This window comes from Balaenoptera ricei, chromosome 6 (genome assembly GCF_028023285.1).
Source record: "Balaenoptera ricei isolate mBalRic1 chromosome 6, mBalRic1.hap2, whole genome shotgun sequence".
NCBI classification, from domain to species: Eukaryota; Metazoa; Chordata; class Mammalia; order Artiodactyla; family Balaenopteridae; genus Balaenoptera; species Balaenoptera ricei.
This window is the reverse complement of record NC_082644.1, coordinates 95,388,310-95,412,888: the sequence shown is the minus strand read 5'-3', so window position 1 is coordinate 95,412,888 and position 24,579 is coordinate 95,388,310. Positions and strand designations below refer to the sequence as shown.

The following is a 24,579-nucleotide window of genomic DNA, read 5'->3' as shown; positions in this document are numbered from 1 at the left end:
ATGGCAGTCCATGTCTCTCCCCTTGGAATAGTAGTCTTCCCTACATGTTACATTTCTCTTTATTCTGGCCAGGTCTCCTTTCCAAACGGACACGCAGTCAGTTAAAGGCTTCCTTGCCTTTGTTCAAGCTGTTCCTTTCACTGGAATGTCCTCTCTTGGCCCTGCTTTGTACTAAAATCTGTCTATCCTCCCACATTTTCTAAACCCATCCTTCAAAGCCAAATCAAGGATGATTTTCAGGAAGCCCACTCTCCAACTAGTCCATCCTTTCTTAACTTCTCCTAACCACCCAATTTAGCCTCTCATTATTGCTGTTCATTTCACCCTTAACACTCATCTTCCAGACACAGTTTAAAATTTTTGGAAGTCGAGGTCCCTTTTCCAAAACCCAAACACAGGATTTTTTTAGGGGGGTATTAATGGGTAGGAGAACATCTAAGAGCCTTAGTTTACATTAATATCATAATGTCTAAGATATTTTCATGGGGTGTGCAGTTTGCTACAAGCCTGTGAGATAGGTTTTATTATTGTTCCCATTTTACAGCTGGGGAAAATGAGGCACAAAATGTTAAATAATTTGGCCCAAATAACCCAGCTGGTGACAGAGCCATACGGTCTGGCTATACAGCCCACACTCCTGCCAGTACAAGACGGTGTTTAATTCTCAGATTCTAATATCCTTTTAGAGCAGCAGTAGGGAAAGGATTTCTTTAAAGGATGGCAGAAGGCTACTTACCCATTAAGGGAGGATCATTTAGTTGGGGATGGTGAAGTGAGACACATATAGCAGACTGAATTCAACTGAATTTTATATTAAGAAAATTTTACATCAGCAATATTATGTTTAAAATTAAACTATTTTGCTATTACAAATAATGCCACATGTAATGTCATCTAGCATTTACTATACTTTGGATTACTAAAGGGTGTCAACTTTTTTATGGCTTTCAATGTATGTCATCAAACAGTGTCCCAAGAGGGTCGTACCATTTATTCAGCAAATCAATAAAGTATACTTGAGTTGAAACCACATGAGCAATTAATATTATTCTGTTAAATTTTACCAAAGTTACAGACGAAAGTGGTGTCTATGTACCCTTAATTTGATTTGATTATTAGCAAGACTGAACATATTTACATATTAGTTTACTGATGCTCCTTCTGTAAAGAAGCAATTTTTATACTGTGAGAGCTCTTTACATCATAGAGGTATTCTAAATAATGATGTGAATCTTCAGTTTTACTATTGCTATACCAAAAAACAAAAACAAAAAACCCAAAATTAAACAGGAGGGAAAAAAAGACACTCTCTTTCTCCTTTTCTATGCTAGCATATTCCACTCAGTATTACGGCCCCTTAAGTGCATCAGGTAGGGGTAGAAAGAAAAGGGACGAAAAAGAAAACTTTAGGGGAAAGGAGGGAAAAAGAAAGAAAACATGAGTACCAATCGGACAGAGAGAGATAAACACACAAAGAAGTGAGAAGAGGTAGAAAAGGAAATTGAGAGCTTGAAAGGGAAGAGGTTATAGTAAGCCCCAAGGTTCTCTTGGGTCCCACTGGTTGTGGGAAAACTGATTACCTACTTAACCATTATTCCAACCTTAAATGCTCTTCTTTTTTCAGAAGCTATGCTTGCCTCAGAATGGGAAAGAAGCAGTAGGGGTGGGGAAAAGAGAAAGACGGGGCTTCAGCAGTGGCTAGAGCAGTAGCACTGGGGAAATAGGAAGATAACTGTGTGACTTTCAACTACGAACTGTGAGGTTTTATAATGGAGCTATAAGCAAAATGTTAGGAAACACCATATAAGTGTGATTTTATAGGCAGAAGAAAATGACAAGCTATGTAGCAGATACCATTGGCTGCCTACTCAGTCACCACTCTCCCCAGCACCCCCAAGCCTTAGTGGCGGAGCCCTAATTTTGCTCTGGTATTGCTCCACCCTCCACTTGACTCAGAGGGAAATCCTGGTTAGTCTAAGCCAATTAGGGTGCCCTTGCCTCCCCCTTGCTAGAGATTGTTTAGGGATGAGTATGCAGCCCTCCCTAACTCCTACTGAAAGAAAAAGCACTGGAGATCGGCAGCTCAGCATGAGTCTGTGAGAGTCACATCCATCTTGGGATCACAAGGGGAGCTAAGTGAGGGAAAAACTAACTTCCTTAAATGACAAAAAGAGACAACTCAGGTCCTTGTTGACATCATCAAGCCACTGAATTAACCAAGCTGGAAGCCACCCTACCTCTCAACTTGTAAGAGATAGTAAGTTTTCCTTCATGTATTAGCTATTTAGATTTAAGGTTTTTCATTTCTTAAAGCTGAATCATCCTTAAGTGATTCATAATGAAAAATCTTACAAGATCATTATCATTACCATTATCATAATGCTACCAAAAAAAAAAAGAAGCAAACTTTAATACCTTCCCTGCTACTTGAACATCTTGAAGTAAACATATATTTTCAATTTTTCCATCTTTTTGCTGTTTTCCTTATTTTACATTATACAGATGTATCCAGAAATCAAACACGTCTGTTCAGCAATCTTCAGTGTATCTCGCAACCTTAAAGATTAGGATAAAAATAGCTTTTAATGGCTTCCTTACTAAATAAATGTCTAAATATTTGATTGCAGGATGTTATAGAGAGCAGCTAAAAAAAAGTAATATTATTAAAAAAAATTCCAGTAGTTTATCAACCAAATGTTTTTTTAAGTAAATCTTACTATACAGCTGATATGAAATCAGAGAGGAGTCCATCAGGGGAAAAAAAATACCCCCTAACTTACACCTCTACAAGTACACTTGCTTCACACAGGAGACGTATACCTGCAACAGACAAGCTGCTTAAGACAGCTGCTAAAACTTCTGATGAGAATCTTCTTCAAAAGTATTTGTCCTTTTATGGAATTCCCTGGCGGTCCAGTGGTTAGGACTCAGTGCTTTCACTGCCTGGGCCTGGGTTCAATCCCTGGTGGGGGAACTAGGATCCTGCAAGCCGCCAGGCACCGTCAAAAAAAAAAAAAAAAAGTATTTGTCCTTTAAAAAAATTTTTTTTACACTGAAGCCCTTGGCTTTTTTTTTTTGGCTGTGTTGGGTCTTCATTTCTGCACGTGGGCTTTCTCTAGTTGCAGCAAGTGGGGTCTACTCTTCATTGCGGTGCACGGGCTTCTCATTGCAGTGGCTTCTCTTTGTTGCGGAGCACAGTCTCTAGGCGCACGGGCTTCAGTAGTTGTGGAACGTGGGCTCAGTAGTTGTGGCTCATGGGTTCTAGAGCGCAGGCTCAGTAGTTGTGGCACATGGGCTTAGTTGCTCCGTGGCATGTGGGATCTTCTGGGACCAAGGCTCGAACCCGTGTCCCCTGCATTGGCAGGTGGATTCTTAACCACTGTGCCACCAGGGAAGTCCCTAAAAAATTTTTATATTGAATTTTATTTTATTTTTTAATAAGTAACTACTTTTCGTTTTTAAAAAATTTATTTCTTTTATTTTTTTGGCTGTGTCGGGTCTTAGTTGTGGCACACAGGGTCTTTGTTGCAGCGTGCAGGCTTCCCTCTAGTTGCGGCATGCGGGTTTTCTCTCTCTAGTTGTGGCGCACGGGTTCCAGAGCACGTAGGCTCTGTAGTTTGCGGCACATGGGCTCTCTCCTTAAGGCGCTCGAGCTCAGTAGTTGTGGCATGTGGGCTTAGTTGCCCCCCGACATGTGGGATCTTAGTTCCCTGCAGGGATCGAACCCATGTGCCCTGCATTGGAAGGCGGATTCTTTACCACTGGACCACCAGGGAAGTCCTTATATTGAATTTTAAAACATCAGAGTCACTACGGTTGGAGTTTATCCACATCCATCCATGAAAGGAAAGAGATATGAACAAATTCACTAATTTGTTCCAATATTTCACGAACACCTACCAGGTACCAGGTACCAACTAAGCACAGAGAATAACAGCAATGAACAAAGCAGTCATGGTCCCTCTCCTCATCAACTCAGTCTAGACCAGGGGTTAGTAAACATTTTCCCTAAGAGCCACAGAATAAATATTTACACTTGCAGGCCATAAGGTCTCTGTCACAACTAACCACTCAACTCTACCACTGTAGCATAAAAGCAGCTATAGACAATGTATAAATGAATGCGTGTGGTTGTATCAATAAAACTTTATTTGCAGACAATGAAATTCAAATTTATATAATTTTTATGAAATAAATTTCTCATGCAAAGATCTTCTTTCAATTTTTTTCACCCATTTAAATATATAGATACCATTTTTAGCATTCTTAGCTTGCAAGCCATACAAAAACAGGTAGCTGGCCAGATTTGGCCCATGGGCTGTAGTTTTGCCAACTCCTAGTCTAGACATTAACTGCATATTGCTTTAGGTGTTCATAGGGAAAATACATAAGGCTGTGAGAATTTAATGAGGAGACATGGCCTGGTTTGAAGGATCAAGGAAGCCTTTTCCAAACAAGTGACTCTGAGGCTGAAACTTAAAGGATGAGTATCAGGCAGCCAAAGGCCAGGGAGAAAAGCAAAGAGCCTTCCAAACAAGTGAAAAGCATGTGCAAAAGCTTTAAAAGAAGAATACAGTCTCCTGAAGAATCTGTGAGGTTGGAGCGAGCACAGAGTAAGGAGAAGCATGGTATGAGGTGAAAATGATGCTGGAGAGAGATGGAGACCAGCCCATGCAGCATTGTTGGCTAGGGTCAGTGATTCTGGTCTTTGTCCTAAGAGCAATTAGAAACCATTAAAGGGTTTCAAGTAAGTGGGGGACACAATCCCCACACAGCTTTGGATTGTTTTAAAGAGATCACTAAGACTGCGGTGTGGAGAAAAATTAGAAGGAAGCATGAATGAATATCGGGAGATATGGAAGCAAGGTTCTGGCCAGAGATGACAGAAGCTTAAACTAGGGGGTTGGTAGTGGAGTTTAGAAGGTAAAAGAGGCAAGATATGGTGACTAGATATGGAATCATGAGAGGCAGGTTTCCTATGTGCCTCGGGTTTCCAGTTTCCACACCAGGATATTGGTATCATTCAGTGAACTAAAGATACTGAAAAAGATGTGTGTGTATGTGCCTCCAAATTTTGAGTTCAGTTTTGACATGCTGAGCTTGAGTTGCCTACAAGACATTCTAGTGGAAGTGCTAAGTAATCAGGGGATATATAGCTCAGAAGCCAGGAAAAAATTGGTTTCAGTTCAGTAGTCAGTTTGGGAATTGTCAGCATATGGATTGTAACTGAAACCATAGAAGGAGATGGAATTATCTAAAGAAAGGGTGTGTAAGAGTGGGTTTTAACCTTGGCAGAACATGAAAATCACCAGGGGAACTTTAAAAAATACCCCTGGACCAATGACATCAGAACCTCTGAAAGGAGGACCCAGGAATCCGTGTTTTTTCAAGTTCTCTAAGTGTTTCCTATGTGGAGCCAAGGTCGCAAAGATAAGAAGACTTAAGACATTAAGTATTAACACTAACTATAGAAAGCTCAAGAGATTAAGCGACTAAGTAGGTTTCTAGTCCTAGCTACCTCATAATGTATCTCTCTGACCTTAGACTACTTCTTATCTCTACATTCTAGTTTAGCTCAATATAAAAGAGAGATAGTAGGCCTAGTTTATCTCTAATAGAGATAAACTAGAGCCCCCCAAATCTGAGCCAAATTATGAAATTGAAATATTTACTTCTTTTGGGGGGGGGGGGGTTGGGGAGGAAGGAGACAGTAAAATAGCTACTAATCAATCACCAGTAATAGAACAGAGAATATATTTCTATAAATAAATATCCTCCAAGCCAATAACATTTCTAAATGATAGGATTAACACATCAGATAGTATTTGGTAGTATATGTTAAGCCTGGGAACTTTCTAACTGGACTAGTTTTGCTGTATTATATTATGTCATTCTCCAGCTAGTAACTGCAGCAAGTTCAAAAAGGCATGACTTTAACTTGGACATTCCTTAATTCAAAATGTTATTGAGTGGACCTTTTCTAAAGATAAAATGAACTGCAATTTATGATATGGGAAGCATGTATGTGAACATAGAAAGTAAAGCACAGGACTCACATTCAAAAGACCTGGGGTAAAGTTTGGATTGATCCCTTAGTAGCTCTGAGACTTCAGCCAAGTCTCAACTAATGTCCAAGTCTCAACTGCCTCCCCTGTAAAATGGAAGTAAAGTCAACTTCAGAGTTACTAGAGAAATTAAAACATGAAAATGGCTGTGAAAAATAGGTATACAAAAATTCTCACCATTTTTACATTACTTTCCAGCCAATTTTAATATTAACTTTGATTTACATATTTGGAGGAATGGATCTTCTATGCTAATAGCATAGTATTCAGAAGAAGAAGAAAAAAATAAATTGTCTTCATGCTGTGTTTTTTTTTATTCCAGTTAGAGCAGGTCTACTTTGCTGGACACTCTTCAAATTTCATTTTTACCCTCTGACTTCAAAGTTCACAAAGCAGAAGGAGACTACAGTACTAATAAAATTCTGTTAAAGAACAGTTAACATTCTCAAAAGTTAACCAGTATTTGTGAACCACTTGATTGTTTTTCATTACTCCTGAGACAAGATATGAGAGCTAGAAAAACACAGTTAAATACTTAGCTCTCAATTTGAAGACATGGGACGAGACCAGAGACAAGACCAATCTCTCCTAAAGTCAGAGAGATATGAGGGGCAGTTTGTTCAACCAGAAAGATTCTCCTCCATCCCTCTCACAATTTCTAAGGTTAGAACCAAAGGACACAGAACTTCAGAGCACTTGTGAAATCTCCTGGCCTCCAAAGCGCTGCTGTGAGAAATGATGATCTAGCCATTAACGACAAAGACTTTTGGCAATTTGCTAAGTAATCTTTCAAAAGCCTCCTTCATTCAAACTGGTTTGTCAATGGGAAAGAACATTTCATAAATCTGAAGATTTACAACTGAACTTTGAAGTTTAACATTACAAGAATAGAAATTATGTCAGGTTATAACAGAACAAACGAATTATGGAGAGTTGGGAATAAATTTTAAGAATCTTAGGGAGGATGAGTGCTGTAAAAAGAAACTCATGACTATCTCACTTTTATGTTCTCTTCAAAGAGATTTTTAGGCAAAGGCTATCATGTATTGGCTTGTGTTGAGCAATTACTAATATTAGCAAGTAACTTGTAGTGGCCACAGATAAAAAAATAATTAAGAGTTCTATAAGAGTTCTATAAATATATCTAAGAGTTCTTAAGATTCTTAGAAACACATATCTGATACAGCACAAATAATTTTGCCAAAAATTTCCTCCTTCAACAGTAAAATACAAGTAAGTATAGAATGTGATACTTTTCTTTTATCTAAATCCAAAAACAGGATAATTATTTTGATGGCAAATTATGATAACCAGACACTGCCAAGAAAATGAAAATAATACCAGAACAGACTACAAGAGATGAAGCAGTTTGGAAGTCAAACTCTTTTATGAGAGTCTACAACATAGCAAGAGACTATGAGGGAAAATAAATTATATGTATTTCAAAAGTGAATTCCTACTACAAAGAGGAAACACACGATATTTACATTGATAAAACCTGCCAGGGCTTTAAAGTTGCTGACGATACCACTGAGAAAAGCTAAGCTGAACTGCAGATTACCTCAAAGCACATTGTTTTGATGTGCTGTACAGGTTATCATTAGAGTTTGCAGAGAAGCTCTTTTAAGATGTTATAGCCACTGCTCCAACTAAAATATAAGCACTGAGCAGAGCACCAGGAGAAAAGAAAAAACCTGCTCAATTTTGCAAACTGACGGTACCATTGACAGAATAGGAAGGAATGTGGGAAAAGCAGGTGAATTTTAACTTAGTTCAAATTTGAGCTTTGAAGAGGGTGGTGTGGTGGCATTACTCAACCAGCTCATGGAAGTAAGACAGCACATAGTTCGGGGCTGCATTCATATTAAATGTTACTCGCCAGCCAAATGTTCAAATGTTCCAATCTGTGTATCTATATTCTGTTCATTGACTACTGCTGAGCAACTATTATGTACAAGGTATAGTGAGGCACTGCAATGGATACAAACGTGTGGAAAATAAAAACAATTCCTATACTCAAGAAGTTAAAAAAAAAAAAAAAAAAGAAGTTTACAATTCAGTAGATGGGATGAAAGAAACATTCTGCCTGAAAATACAATCGAGGCCTCTAAGAGAAGTTCAAAGTGATGTGAAGGTTCACATTTAGAGAAGATGTGCAGCTGCATCCCTATTTTGTTTCAACACAACTCATACAGATACTATATGATCCTAACTGGCGATGCTCCTGAAAGGAGCATTAAAATGCAGCAGATTGGTAACATTTCACAAATGAAGAATGATGCCAAAATCTCAAATAAGGGAAAAAAAAAAAATGATGACCAGCTCTTTGGCACGAAACCTCAATGCTCCATTTACACTACAAGTCCCTAAAGCTGAACTTAAAGGCATGTGACAGCTGTTGATTGGTTATAGGAATCCACAGAAAAAAAAATGCACCCTTTGGAGTGCATGACATGCATCTTGTCTGTAGAGCACAGCATGAAGGAAACAGTGGCTGCAAGAGGAGGAAGAGGCAAGGAAAATATATGGGACAGCATTCTGAAAAGTAAGATGTGGAGCTAGTCAAATGCAAGACCTGTTAAGCAGAGTTTTGGTCCAGCATCCATCCCTTCCAAATTTAATCGATTAAACACTGAACAAGCCATCCATAAACTATCCAATACTTTCCTGTCTTAAAGGCATTTTATCTCCAAAAGAGGATGCAAAATAACCCAATTCTTAAAAGAAAGGCAACAGGAAAGATACCTTTTTGGTGAAAATAATATTTAAGTAAATATCAGACAAATAGCACCCAACTAGATTCCTCCCTCTCCCCAAAAATCTCTAACCAGTTGAAAGGTACTGTGTGATTCCACACCTTTATCTGTTAATATGAAAACTGTGGTCTATCAACCTCTCCTTCCTAACACCACTACATATAGTTTTTCTCTGTTATTCTAACTGAACAGGAAGGTTTAACTAACTAACCCAGTCAGCCTGACTACGATCTTAACAGGAAAAGGAAAAAAAAATCAAAAAAAGAGTAAGCAAACACCCAAAAAAGAAGTGGACAAATAGGATGGATACTTAATAAAACATAAATGTCCTCCATTCATCTGCAATTCTAGTCATTTTCTCTCTAACAGATCTCAGATTTTCAGAACAAGTATGCAGGTTATTTAAAACTGAGTTATATATAGTCATTTAGAAGCAGCAAAACACTTCTGGCATTATCACAGATGCTAGATCTCTGAAGGAATTTTTTTTTTCCAAACTAGCGTTCTTCTTCACCAAGAACGGACCAGCCTTTATTTCTAAAAACAAGAGCCCTTGTATCCCCCCAAAACAAACAAATCAAAGACCACAGTTACATTCTACACTAATGAAACTGTGAGATTACATCCCAGGCGTTGTCAGAGCCTATTTTTCATACACCACCACCAGACAGTTTGATGCAGTATTCCTGATTGCTTTTTATCGTATTTGTAAATACACTCACTAATCCACTAAATTAGGTAATTTACAAACAGGTCCTCTTAGTTATTAGTGGCCAGCAGTCAAGTCCTATTACGTTTGATCCTTATACAGTTGTCTAAACATTTCTATCCAGGTTAAGGGCCGGGATCGGCAAAAGAGGGAGGTTAGCGAAATCTGGATGGGGGCAGGGTAGAAGCTGGGAGAAATCTCTGCATCTCAGCCCTCAGCGACAACACTCAGCCAGTGCACACAGAAAAACTAAATTCGGCACCTCTTCCTCCTGTTACACTAGCAACAAAGAGGGAGTCTCCGTAACGATCCCGTCACCCACCAGGTGCCCAATCTCCTTCTCAGTCCAATCCCCGCGCTCCCGCAGGGGCCTCGGGGTGCGAAGAGGCCGCGGTGCCCGGGGTCAAGGCACAAAGGGGGGATGGGATGGGGTGGGAGGCGAGCGGCTAGAATCGGGGAAGCGGGTCGTAGAAGGGCTCCGGGATCCGCTTAAACACTTGAACCCGGACGGGGGGCGGCGGGCAAGAGAAAAGGGACAGAATATCTAAGAGCAGAAACTGTAATAAGGTGGGAGAGGGGTGAACAGCCCATACTGGGGGTACTCCCCCAGGGAGCACAGAAAATAGTCTGTGGATGGGGAGGGGGAAGACTCCAAGGAGGTAGGAAGAGAGGAGCCAGGCCCGGAAGACGAGGGAAGGGGGTGCCACCAGGGGTGGAGAGCAGACGCCCTTATTGCCTCTACCTGCGGGCTGGCGGGACGGGCCGCTCAGGTGTGACTGGGAGGAGGCGGCCAAGTCGGCAAGTGGCTGGGCAGAGCTAGGGGCGCCCTGGGGGCCGCGCAGAGGCGCCTGCGAATCGGCAGCCCTGGGAGCCAGCGCGGGGGCATCTTCGGGACACGGGGAGGCGGGAGAGGGAGGCGGGAGTGGGGGTCTCTGGAGTGCACGGCGGGTTGAGGGGACGCTCGCAGGTAGTGGGAGGCTGCGGGCGCCGCGGCACGGCGCGGGGAGGCATCCGGGCGGGCGGCCGGGAGGCGGGAGCCCCTCACCTGCGCGGCTGAGGAGGCGGAGCTGCAGCAGCCCATGGCGGGGCCGGAGGAGCCCGGAGGCGGCGCCGGGCGCGCAGCTACGCCCCGGAGCCCCTCGGCATGCGAGCCGGCGGGCGCCCGGGGAGGGCGCGGCCTGGCTCCGCACGGCTCGGCGGCGGCGGCGGCGGCGGCGGCGGCTCGGGCGGCGGCGGGTACTCAGGAGGCGGCGCGGCTCGGGGCGGGCGCCGACCACATCCCCTAGCGGCGGCGGTAGTGGCTGCGCGGCTCCTGCTCCGCTCCTGCTGCTGCAGCTGTTCCCCAGCGGAAAGGGGCGGGCGGCGGCGGCGGCGCCTCCCCCTGTCCCCCCGCCTCCGGCCTCCCGCGCCCAGTCCCTCTCCCGCTCCCTCTCCCGGGCCGCCGCCTTCTCAGCGCCACGCGCGTCTCCCATCAGACTCCCCGCCCCCAGTGCAGCGCCGCGCGGGCGGCCGGGCGGCTGCGGCCAAAACGAAGCCGGGCCCTTCGGCGCGCGTCGGAACCTGCGCGGTGCCGAGCCCATTTAGCGGTGGCACCGAGGCAGAGCGCTACCTCGGTGCGAGAGGGCGCCTGAGGCTGGGGCGCCGGAGGGCTGGACAGGCTCGCAGCCGAAATGGGGTCGGGTTGCTTCCGGACCTGGGAGGTACGGGCGAGGCTTGCGGAGCTGCTTGCTATCCCCAGTAGGCGCGCAACCCGAGGACCCCGCTGGTTTCTTACCTCTCAGGTGGCTGATTTTATCCAAGGGAAAGCGTACGCAATAAACCCCTGGAGAAGTAGTAGTTGATTGAAGACAAGGAGAAACAAGCAACTGTTGCTACTCGCCCCATTTTGCTGATGTGGAAACTGAGCCTTGAAGGGCACCAAGAGCTTAATGGAACGCACCCAAGGTCGAAATTGTTATAAAGGGCCGAAAATAGGGAAAAGGCAAAAAATTCTACAGGTCTTTCAATTCAGAGCCATATTGGATCTAAACGAAACTTTTTATACAGAATAGTACACAAAAAACAATAAGCGAGTATTAATTCATCATGTTAAAACATATGTATACTGAGGGCACACTAAGTTCCAGTAATTTACAGGCACTGGGAACAAAGAGGTGAACAAAAGAACCAAAGTTTCTGCTCTCTTACAAGTCCCTGTTGATACATGAATACGCTATGCAGTATCAAGAAGTTACAGTAGGTGCGGTCACCACCTTCAAGAAGTGTACAACCCAAGTCCTTGAGAAATCGTGTGAGATGAGAACAGTTAAAATGTGGCAGGAATAAAACTAAAGATCCTGCTTAATATTAAGAGAACCACTTATGAGGCACCTTTTTATGTTTCCTTTCATCCTGTCAAAGAATGTCTTAAAGACAAAATCAGTTAGAAAAGAAGAAAAAAAGAAAGAGTATTTGCAAAGGAGACTCTAGAAGGCCTGACTTGCCAAATGAAAGACAGCAAGTTTTAAAGACTAAGAGGAAAAAAATAGCACAGAAGTAAATTAACTTCACGTGCCTTGAAAGGGAATCTAAGCAAAGGAAAGTCAAGATGGGAACCTAGGGACAGCCAAAGAAAAGGCCAAAGAAGAATTCCCAGTTGGTGTGTTTCAATACCATTTCCTAGGTCTGTGACCAGGGATGCATCACTTCTGCCTCTTTCCCCTGGTCTGTGAAAAATGGGTAATAAGGATGACCAGGAAGGGTTGTTGTCAAGATTAAATACTACCTGAAAGTAGCTAGTAGGATGGTAAGGACTTAGTAAGTACTGCTTGAGATTATTCTTCCTCTGCATTCTCCTTATGTTCCCTTCAGATTTGATCAGAGGGTCCACCATACCACTGGGCTGGTGAATCCTAAGTGTGTTACCAGTAACCATTAGGCCATTAAATAGAAGTGAAATAAATAAAACTTTAATGGCTCTGGTCCCAATTCTGACTGTAAACTCCACAATTAGATTGTAAACGCCCTGAGAACAAGGGAAAGCATTTTCTCCTTTGTATCTTTCTCAGCTCTCTCAAATGTTTGTTGAATTATTCAATGCAGCCAGGAATAAAAAACTTTCCCTTGAGATTTTCCCTCAAAGCCTCAAAGTACATCTTGTTTTTAACTGAGGGAGGAGGCTGAAAGTAAAATTACAGTCTTGAACAAGAAGCCATCTGTCTTCCTTCTTTATAATCAAGGAAAGGGCAGTTGTTTCTCTTAGCAGAGTCAATATGGGAGCATTTCTCTCAGATTATAAAAGTCTTTTTGGCTAGTGTAGTTATTCTATGTAGTAGCTAGTGCTTATTTTGTAATTAGAACTGCAAAAACTGATAAACACGTAACAGACTGTGACAGTGCTTCAGAAAAAAAAAATGCATTTCACTTTTTTGGGAGGTCTCTTTCCTCGACAAGGATGATGGGTGAATATAATTGAAAGGGAGCACATTCCACTGTGCTTGACTGATCTGAATTCCAGTTTTCCCTTTAAGGGTTAATGGAACTAAGAGTTCTAAGGTTCTGCTAGGTGCTTTGTCAATATACTAATTATGTATATATGCACCATATATGCATATGAATGTTATATTTTTAAGTTATACCTTGTCATTAGCATGAAAGAAACTAACAGCTCCCAAATTGATGTTCTGTACCTTCTAAGAATGAGTCTCTTTCCCACCCCTCCCCCTACCCAAAGAAGCCTCATAAAAGGAATGATTTAGAGGGGGGCAAATTACTGCTTCTTTTCATTCTTTCTCATAAACAAGCACACACAGCATTCAATGAAATTAAATTACAGCAAATTCAGAAATCCTGAGAGGGAATTTTTTTCCACTAGCTAGTGATCAGGGTACTGATCTTAACCACCATGAGGTGTCATCAAGGCAAACCACTTGGGAAAGACTTGGGTTTGTTTTTCTTTTTCTTTTAAGAAAAAGGGGGTTAAAAAAAAAAAAAACTTATGTAAGAACAGCATCTGCGCTAACCAGGATAAAATTACAAGGTCTATCAATCTTGATGCTGCAGGGTAAAATCAGATCACCAGCTGAGCCAGCCAGAAATGCTTCCCAGTGGTCTAGTATTGCATAATTGGCCGTGTGAATTCCAGGGTTTCCAGCTTCAAATGGAGGGTTTGGTGCTGGTCACTCACCGAGGGAAAACACTGTACTAATGGTCTTTCCGGAGATTTTAATAAAGCCCGACTCATCGCTCAGAAGAGTCCTCTATTAAAAACAATTTTTTTAAAGCATGGCATTTGGTGCTTTGGCTGTGTTATTTACATTTTAGCGCATACTGTGTTCACAGCCGCATCCCACACGAGCACATTTGCCTCGGCAGAGCCCTAGCTTCCATGTCCGCCTCACAACCTCCTCCTTCAAGCTATTCGCATATCCCCCCTGGGAAATGCTCCAAAAGTGAAAACTAATTGTAACCAAGGGCTGTAACTGTTCATTCATTACCAGACATGCAAGAGCAGGTCGCTATTTGAGAAGACTGAAATGTATCCCAGCGTCCTAGTTAAACCCTGAAGTTAGAAACCCCTGAAAAGAGCTTCCCTGAACTCAGGCATGTGGCAGAAAAAGACAACATTGTTCCCAGCAAGACTCCAGTGAGAATCATAATTCCTTAGCTGTGCAACTTTGCTCCTGCCCACACTTGTAAGTTGATGTTTCTCCAGTGTTAATTAATAACTCTGGCTTTTATTTATTTTCACTTGGATTTCCTTTGCAAGATCAGACAACATATAAGTTCTCTAAAAATACTTGCTGTGAACTTGTGTTCACAGGGGTGTGGCACTTCCCTATGACTTTTCTGAAAGACATTTCTTTTAAATCTGTAGTTATTCATTTATTCAATTTGTTTTTATTGAGTCCCTCTTATGAGCTAAGCATGTTTAAGTATCATGTATGCAAACATGAGTCCCAGGGATCTGACCTAACATAAAACTAGTGTTCGTTTTTATTTTGGGGTGATGGGTGAGGAAGGAAGGGAAGGAAGGCAGGATTATGAATATTCATTTGAGAAGGAAAGAGGCAATTTGTAAAATAGGGAAATCCATTTATTTAACAATATAGTTCTTGAGCCATTATAATGAGCCAGATACTAGCTCGATGCCAAGGATCCAAAGATGAATGAAGGACATTTCTCACCCTTAAGTCGTTTTACATTTTAGTGAGGTGGAAAGACATTTAAGCCAAGAATGAGAGTATGTTATGTTTAAATATAATGAGAAGAATGAGTCCACATGCTATATAAGCTCAGAAGCCACAGATTATTTTGTTTGTAAAAAAAAAATTGCTGCGTTATGTTCTTTCCCGTTCCCCTTTTTTTCTTACCTCCACTAGACAAGTTCCCACTGGGTACCATAAGCCTAGAAAAGAGCTTGGTACCCAGGAATGTGTCATAAGTATCTCTTCAATGAATGAATGAATTTTCTCAGTATGAGTTCCTGGAAATTTAGATTTGTAAATTAAATGCCTACTAGAATGTCTCAAAGAAAAGGTTATCTGAAACATTAAACAATTACTGGCTTTTTTTTTTCTATAAAGCAATTGGAATAAAAAATATTTACTTATATAACACTAGAAGTATGAAAGTGTCTTTCTTTGGAAGACACTTTAACCTAACACCTTAGTAAAAGACAGATAGGATCAATTACATAACCCTTTTAAAACTCCTAGATGCAAAAGGTTCTGTAAATAAACACAACCAACAAACAGATAAGTAATACTTGCAAAGCAATATGTAAATGGTTTACTGCTGTGGTCTAATGTGTCCCCCAAAATTCATGTGTTGAAATCCTAACCCCAAAGATGATAGTAGGAGGTATAAGCCTTTGGGATGTGCTTGGGTTCATGAGGATGGAACCCTCATGAATGAGATTAGTGCCTTATAAAAGAGGTTCCAGAAAGCTCTCTACCATGTGAGGACACGGTTATGATCTGTAACCCAGAAGAGAACCTTCACCAAAACTTGATATGCCAGCACCCTCATTTTGCACTTGCAAACTCCAGAACTGTGAGAAACAAATTTCTGTTTCTCACAGAAATTTTTTATAAGCCACCCAGTCTATGGTATTTTGTTAGAGCAGCCTGAATGGATTAAGACATTTATTATCCATAATACTAAAAAAACTCCTACAAAAAAAAAAAAAAAATGGGCAAAGGGCATAGCAGACAAAATCTACAATGAAAGAAATACAGGGACTAATAAAATGTGAAATGCTGCTCAACTTCACTAATAATAAAACTGTAAGTTAAAAAACTTAGGAGCTATTATTCCTTACCTGAAACACTGGCAAAGATTTAAAAGCTTGATAATACCCAGTGTCAGAGAAAGTCACAGTACTCTCATATACTCTTCATGGGAATATAGTTACCTCTTTCTGAAGAAGAATTTAAGAATTTATACCAAACTTAAAAGGGGCTTTTTAAAAAAAATCTCAACAATTCTTCTCCCAGGAATGTATCCAACAGCAATATACTCTTGTTTTTAATATGGAAAAGTTGGGGAAAACCTAAATTTCTACAAAGAGAATATTAGTTAAACAATTGGTTAAATAATAGGAAATACTATACAGGTGTTAAAAAGCATGAGATTGATTGGTATTTACTGACAGAAAGATAACTAAAATATGCCATCAACTGAAAAAGCAGTTTATAAAACAGTATTGTGATGGAATCCTGTTTATGTGAATAGTTTGTACGTGTGTGTGTATGTGTTTGCAGAAGAGGTTGTGAGGAATATGTACCACTCTGTTAAAGCTGTTACCTTTGGAGAGGGGATGGGGGTAAACTGCAGTGAGATAGAGCAAGACAGAATAACTTTCTGGATTATTGTTTTCTGTATTGTTTGTAGTTTTGACAAAAGCAGGTATTGTTTTTTAAACTATATTAGAATATTTTAATAAAATAACTGCAGGGGGATAGGGTCCTCACAAATGACCTATTAATCATGGAGAAAATATGGAGAAAGAACAGATCACTATTAATCAATGTTTAGGAAAGGTATTGAGCCGGTCCTTGAACAGTAGGTAGGTTCAAAGGCACAAAATGACTTAAGCGAAAGTGCAGGTTTAGAAATAAGATCTGGGAATTCCCTGGTGGTCCAGTGGTTAGGACTCTGAGCTGTCACTGCTGAGGGTCTGGGTTTGATCCCTGGTCGGGGAACTAAAATCCCACAAGTCGCATGGCATGGCCAAAAAATAAATAAATAAATGAGTAAGATCCGTTGGCTGTTCCAGCTATCCATTGTTGCATCACAAACCAAACTAAAACTTGGTGACTCAAAACAACAATTATTTATGATCACCTCTCATAGTTCTGGGGACTGTGTAGGCTCAGCTAGGCAGTTCTCTCTTGGGCAGCTCTCGTGGTTGCAGTCAGACAGTGGACAGGGCAGGAGTCATTGCAAAGTCTTCTCACTCACATGTCTGGTATAGCTGATGCTGGCTGTTGCTGTCAGCCAGAACGCTTACCGTGTGACCTGGGTTGCCTTGCAGCATGTGGCTGGGTTCCAAGGGTGAGCATCCCAAGAGAACCAGGCTGACACTGCATTACGTTTTATAACCTAACCTCAGACAGCAGATAGCATGACTTTTGCTGTAGTCACAGGTCCATTCAGATTCAAGGGAAGAAACTATAGATGCCACCACCACCGTACCCCCAACTGAAGAAATATCAATGTCACGTTGTAAGGAGAGCATATGGGATGGGAAGTTGGGAAGCCGTGCCAGGAGCTCTCCAATTTACTACGGTTCCCAACACTCTCTCAAGTCTTTTTTGACAGGAGTCAGCTTCTTCCATCTACATTACCCACTGGCATCCATAAGCCTTGGAGTTTGTAATTCCTACAGACAAAAGGAGCAGGGAATTTGGAGCAAAAAGGTAATAAAGGGAGCTTTTTGCTTTAAAAAGATCACTATGATGATATCTTACAAGGAGGTCTAGAGGAAGGAGAGATTAAATAATAAAAACAGTGGGTGCTAAAGCTGTTGCCCCTACTCATCAGCTCCCCTGCTCAATTCAGCAAAATGATGCCTAAATATGATTGACAGGAGTCCTCCATATCCTTACCAAAGCCTTCAGTCTTCAGGATGCTCTCAATGGGCCTCAATTCTTATAGAACCAGATACTCCTATGCCTGGCAGGAAATAACTAGGCCATGGGAAGTAATTGAACTTTTTGAGAATACCAAGGTACCACTTCGGGGATACTAACTGGTATTTCTCCCACTCAGCAAAGGACATATACTACCTGGGAATGAAGCCTGATTTGACGACCGACTCGCTCACTTCCCAAGTGTTCCAATAGTTTGTCTCCTAGTGTGGTGCTGAAGAACAAAATGAAGGAAAAGGGGAGGGGACAGGCTGTGAGGTCTGGCTGGACTAGCAATTGGAAGCTCACCTACCATCATTCTCAGCTTCCCTCAAGTCCTCTTAAGAGATTTCTGTCAGGCAATGAAAATTGTGGCATTAGTCTGGTTTTTAAAGGTTTTTTCCCCCCAACTATTATTATTTTATTGGACAAACTGTCAAAATCCACCTGTTCTTTTTCTCAGAGCTCCTTTCTTCCTTTCTCATTGGCATTAGACAGAGTCATTTTCCCTAATACTATGTAATTTAGAAGAGGCTGTGTCAATTGCATAAAATATTTCTAATCTCCATAATTAAGATGCTGCTGGTCTGACAGCTTTGCTCTCTTACTCCCCCTCAGCTAGTTGCAGGGATGTAGAAAGACATTTAAAGAGAGTACTAAAGCAAAAATGACATGCAGTTCCCCTCCCGAAGGGCCGCCGTCTTACAGCCATCACAGTCTCCCCAGGCTCACTGCTGGAGCGTTTCATTTATGGCTTTTTCATAAGTAGGAAAGAGAGACTCTGCTAAGGTTCTCCAGACCACCTCCGGAAAGTGTATGCCCTGTCCTCAGTGTGGATTTAGAGAAAGTCCACATTGCCCCTTCTCAAGATCTGCTGCTGAGGCCAGCTCCTAGCACAGCATTTGACAACAGAATAGTCACCAACAAATTTGGGTCAAACAGTTGAATGACTGAATTCTGAGGTCAGAGAGAAATTTAGATGTGAGAAATAGCAGAACATCCTAGTTGGTGGCAAGGAAAGTCTGGAGATCATGCAGTCTATTTTCCTTTACTTTTGGAAAAAACAGAGAGAGTGATTCACCAAGATTGCCACACATCCCATTCTTTCCTCCTGCCTCTTGCTAGTTTTACAATGTATTCAGGTGTAGCCTGAAAAGTCTCATTTCATCCTCACAATAATTCTATTAAGTCAAAATTGTTATCACTATTTTAGAGTTCAGGAAAATGAGGTACGAAAAAACTAGTCTTGATAGACTGGGTTATGCCGCTACAATAAATTTACCCTCAAATCTAAGTGGTTTCATAGAACAAGGGTTTATTTCTCCTTCACAGTTTGTATGGCACAACAATTGGCCTGGCTGGAGAGAGATGAGTGGTAGCGTCTATTCCATACAGTCATTCAGGTACCCAGGCTTATAGAGGCTCCAAGATATTGTAACTGCAACCTGTTTAACTTGAAGTCTTTCAATCTCTCAGAGATAAGAAAGAACTGGATAATTATCCATGGATGTTTCACTGCTTCTGCCCAGAAATGGCATACATTGCATTGCGTGCATTTCATTAACTAGTACTAGTCATATGTCTCACATAACAGTAAGAGGGAGGAACTGGAGAAGAAATGGAATATTTGGTAAGCACTACTGTCACTGCTTTATAAGGTAATAATTTGTCCACCATCCCATAGCTATTAGATGGCAGGATTGTCATCCAGATCTAAGCTGCCTGACCCCAAAGCCCATGCTCTTAACCATTGTATTTTCTTTTCTTTTCTTTTTTTTTTTTTTAATATTTATTTATTTAGGGCACACCAGGTCTTAGTTGCTGCATGTAGGATCTTCGTTGTGACATGTGGACTCTTAGTTGCAGCATGCATGCAGGATCTACTTCCCCGACCAGGGATTGAACCTGGGCCCCCTCCACTGGGAGTGTGGAGTCTTACCCACTGGACCACCAGGGGAGTCTCAACCATTGTATTTTCATCACTTCATAATGCCATTTTGGGGATAGAAGTAGCCATTGCATAGGAAACAAATATAGCATAGTAGAAAGGTACCTGGACTTGTGACAGGTGGGTCTGCCTAACCATTTTGCCACTTCCTAGTTGTGAGGTCTTGGGCAAGCCCCTTAGCCTCTCTGCTAAGAGCAGGTTTCCCATCTATAAAATAGAAGTTACTAAAACTCATTAAATCACTGTGAAGTTAAAAGCATGAGACCTTCGTGACCTGTAACACTCTCTCAACGAATGGTCTTCTTGTCCCTCTTTCTGTCACGCGGGTGCCTTCCTAGGATGTAAGTCCTTCCATAGTAAGAGCTTTCGCTGAAAGTTGTAGTTGAAATTTTGCCAGAGGAAAGCCTTCAGTAACCTGATCTAAAACACTTCCAGCATTAAAGTTCTGATTCTATTACAAGTCCTTTTCCTGACATCGGCGATTTCCTTCATGTGTTGCCAAGCACAACTCATTCATGACTTCAGGTAAAAGGAAAAGATAATGTCACAGTAAAATTAAAAGTTGTGGCTTGAGAGCAGTTTCACATTTAAAAACAATGGAAATGTTGGAGCCTCTCTAGGAAGTAAATGTCAAGTTGTATTAATGTAGAGTGAGCACTAATGCCTTCAGGTATTAACCTACTGAGAAAACCCATTTGGTTCACCATTGTAGCCTCTCCTAAACTCTGAAAATAGGTCCTGTATATTATTTTAATGTTACTTAGAAAAAAGAATTAAACATCTATTAAAGCAACCAGGTGTTAGGAAAAATGTCTTTTTAGAAACCTACTGGGCCCTTTCCTCCTGGGAAAGGAAAGTAAATTGTTTGCTACGGAAAGGCACATTAACTCTTTCAGGCCCCTGGATGATTGTTTAGGAGAGTATTGGTAGAGATAATTAATAACTTTTGGTTCCAAGGTTCATGGCAAAAGTAATGAACTTCCCAAAGCAAGTTTCTTTTTCAAAAGGAGCCTGAAGCATAACAAATTTTATTTCTTACTTTCCCTTTCTTGTTAGCAACTGAAACATCCTGACACACTGCTTGCCATATTGGGCTCTGTAGTCAAGACAAATGTGGATTTGATAACCAGCATAGCATACTACTAGCTATGGAACCTTGTGCCAGTTACATGAGCTCTCTGAGAGCCCGTGTCCTCGTCTGTGACATAGCATCGTGATTATTAAATGAGGAAAATCTAACTTTGCAAGTTTACAGTGGTATACCTGGCATGTTTGACACTGGCAACAGATCATTTTTAACTCACTCATGTAGATGCGAAAATTATTATCAGTAATAATCATTTTCTTAATTTATTCCTTAGTTTCAAAACAATTTACAATTAAAAAGAACAAATTTAATTTTTAAGAACTAAAATGTATGTTTTGTGTGAACTAAAATACACAGTTACTAAACAAGGTATTACACTTTGCAGCTCACCATTCTACTGTTTAAAGTTTTAAACTTTAATTAAAAAATCAAATTGTCAGTGGAATGATTGAATTAAATTAATCCAGTTTTGTTTCTTTGTCTTTAGAACCAGTGTGCTATCATTGTTTATTCATATTTACTGTTTAAATGTAGGGATATATTGTACCACAGGGCTTGGAGAAATGAACAGTGCCCTAAGTGAGCTTGAACAGTTCCTAGCTATGATGAACTTACTCTCGAAGCAAACCCATGAAGCTGCGTCCACATGTGTCAGGGTGGCCTGTGTAACTGGGGGTTCTCTGAAGTATCTTCCACGTAGAGTACAATGCGGATTAAGAGACAATTTGAATGATGAATGAATAAATGAATGGTTTGATTCATAGAACATAAACAAAACTACATGGTAGTGCTTCAAGATACTAATATTGGTTATACAAATAGAAACTACTCATGTCTAAAAAAAAAAAAGAAAGAATTTGAAGTTTACATACATACACACATATACATATTCTATAATAAGTATTATATACACATATTATATAATAAATTTATAAGTATATGTTTATTATACATACACATATATACATATTATATAATATATATACATATTGTTAAAACAGCAGTTTAGTAGATAGACCAACCAAAGATGTTTTAGGGAAGAGCATTTTATCACCAGCATTGTTTAAAATTGTGAGCACATGATGATAATAAAAAGCAGACAGGGGGCTTCCCTGGTGGCGCAGTGGTTGAGAATCTGCCTGCTAATGCAGGGGACACGGGTTCGAGCCCTGGTCTGGGAAGATCCCACATGCCGCGGAGCAGCTGGGCCCGTGAGCCACAACTACTGAGCCTGCGCATCTGGAGCCTGTGCCCCGCAACGGGAGGGGCCGCGATAGTGAAAGGCCCGCGCACCGCGATGAAGAGCGGTCCCCGCACCGCGATGAAGAGTGGCCCCCACTTGCCGCAACTAGAGAAAGCCCTCGCACGAACCGAAGACCCAGCACAGCCAAAAATAAATAAATAAATTAATTAATTAAAAAAAAAAAAAGCAGACAGGCTAGGCTTGAGTGGTTTTTAAAATTCTCTCCAGACAGTGCATGCTCTATTGTTGCAACAGGGCCAGCCACTGCCCCTGCCCCACCCTTGGCACACCACTGCACAGTTTCCAGTGTATACTTGGCACACAAGTCTTTTTACAATATTGTACTTTTTAAAAATTTTTATTTATTTATTTATTTTTTGGCTGCGTTGGGTCTTCGTTGCTGCACGCGGATTTTCTATAGTTGTGGCGAGCAGGGGCTACTCTTCGTTGCGGTGCACAGGCTTCTCATTGTGGCGGCTTCTCTTGTTGCAGAGCATGGGCTCTAGGCGCACGGGCTTCAGTAGTTGTGGCATGCGGGCTCAGTAGTTGTGGCGCACGGGCTTAGTTGCTCCGCGGCTTGAGGGATCTTCCCGGACCAGGAATTGAACCCGTGTCCCCTGCGCTGGCAGGCAGATTCTTAACCACTGTGCCACCAGGGAAGTCCCAGCATGCAAGTCTTTTGAAATCAGAAAGATTTCTAGGGTCTTACTTTTGTGTTGCAGAGAGAGAAAAACAAAGACATGGAAATATGACTTAAAGAAGTAGCATTATCTTTTAAAAAGAGTAATGTTCTTCTGTAATAACAGCAATAGATGCATTTTAATTTAGAAAATATACAAAAGTTTTTTTTTTTTTTTGGCTGTGTTGGGTCTTCGTTTCTGTGCGAGGGCTTTCTCTAGTTGTGGCAAGCGGGGGCCACTCTTCATCGCAGTGCGCGGGCCTCTCTCTTGTTGCGGAGCACAGGCTCCAGACGCGCAGGCTCAGTAGGTGTGGCTCACGGGCCCAGTTGCTCCGCGGCATGTGGGATCTTCCCGGTCCAGGGCTCGAACCCATGTCCCCTGCATTGGCAGGCAGACTCTCAACCACTGCGCCACCAGGGAAGCCCACAAAAGTATTTTTTAAAGAACACAAAAAGCAATAAAATCCCCTGTAGTCATGTTATACACCAATAACAAACATTTATTGATTCCCTTACTGTATCCCAGGAGCTGTACATTCATTCCATTATTCTAATCCTTACTATGAATTTAGGCAGTAGATTCATTTTTCACTTTGTTTTTTCAAATTTCTTTATTTCTTTTCTTTTCTTTCTTTTTCTTTCTTTCTTTTTTTTTTTTTTAACAGAAGCGATAGTTGAGACCTAGAGAAGTGAAGTTATATAAGTAGCCCAAGGTTACAAGCCCAAGCTCATAAGTGGCAAAACTGGGATTCAAATACAGTTCTGTTTGACTAAAAGCCCAATCTCTTAACAACTCTGTTATTTTATACCTTTATAACCTCTCTTCTAGGGATTCATTCAAAGGAAATGAACAAAATTGTTTTCAAAGATTTATGAATGAGGACATTTATCAGAGTGATAGCTGTAAAAACACATATTTATGTACATGGGAGAAAGATGAGAAGGAAACAATAATATGTCACCAATGGTTAATTCTTTGTTACTGAACTATTGGTGATTCTTATTTTATTGTACATATATTTCAATATTTTCTGGAATTTCTATGATAAGAATGTGTAACTTCCAAAAAGTTGAAAAAATGTTGCTTTAGAAAATGCTGATAAATTTTTGGTGAATCTTCAACTGATCAATCATTGAATGCTGATCTTTTATACCAAGTTTGATTAACATGTTCTGTACAGCTCACACTTTCCAACAACACCTGTACTAGGCTGGAATTAACTGTCACTTTGTTGTCTTCCCTCATATTTCCTTTAATCCTCAGCTGTTAGTGGCTTTTATTCTACCAATTCTTTATTGCTCCTAACCTTCCCAGGGGGATGGCATTCATTTACTTCTGTGACTGCTTTTTATTTTTTTATAATTTTATTTATTTACTGCAAGGCTAAATAATGATTTATGCTTTCTAAAATGCTTTCTTCATACATAGTAATCCTCATTTAAGTAATATGTGCCCACCAATGAAACAGGCGGGAAGGGGGCAGGGCACAACCTTTGAAAGAATGACATAGCCCAAGGACATGACATAAACTGATTAGAACCAAACGGGTCCAAGATGGCGGACAAGTCAACTTCCACTAGACCTTGAGACTCAGTATGCTCACTGTAACACATCAGCAAGCTAAATGACACACCCACAGGTGCCATGACAGTTCTAAGACCGACCATAAGGATCAAAAAGTGGGCGGTGGCCTAATTCCTGGAAATCCCCACCCCTTCCTGAAATAGCTGGAATACGCCTCCCACCCATTAGCCTATGAAATTACACACCCCTATAAAAACTGACAACCCCATACTCTCGTGCCTTTCTCACCTTCTGAGATGGCCCACACTCTGTTTGTGGAGTGTTTTTGTCTCTAAATAAATCCACTTCTTACCTATCACTTTGTCTCTCACTGAATTCTTTCTTCATGAGACATCAAGAACGTGAGCTTCATTAAGTCCTGAAACCAGGTGTGTGATCTCAGTTGGAAGACTGTGG

At 41.2% G+C, this 24,579-nt stretch overlaps 1 protein-coding gene across 3 annotated transcripts in view; it reads right to left on the bottom strand.

Annotated features, from left to right (window-relative positions):
- The window catches only part of SLC44A1 (solute carrier family 44 member 1), a 209,555-nt gene extending 198,842 nt beyond the window's left edge, over positions 1 to 10,713 (bottom strand). For all 3 annotated transcript variants that reach the window (XM_059925223.1, XM_059925222.1, XM_059925220.1), the window contains exon 1: positions 10,576 to 10,713. In XM_059925223.1, coding sequence (XP_059781206.1) covers positions 10,576 to 10,611 — 36 coding nt within the window. In that variant the 5' untranslated portion in view covers positions 10,612 to 10,713. The remainder of the gene's footprint in view (positions 1 to 10,575) is intronic.
- Between the last annotated feature and the right edge of the window lie 13,866 nt (positions 10,714 to 24,579).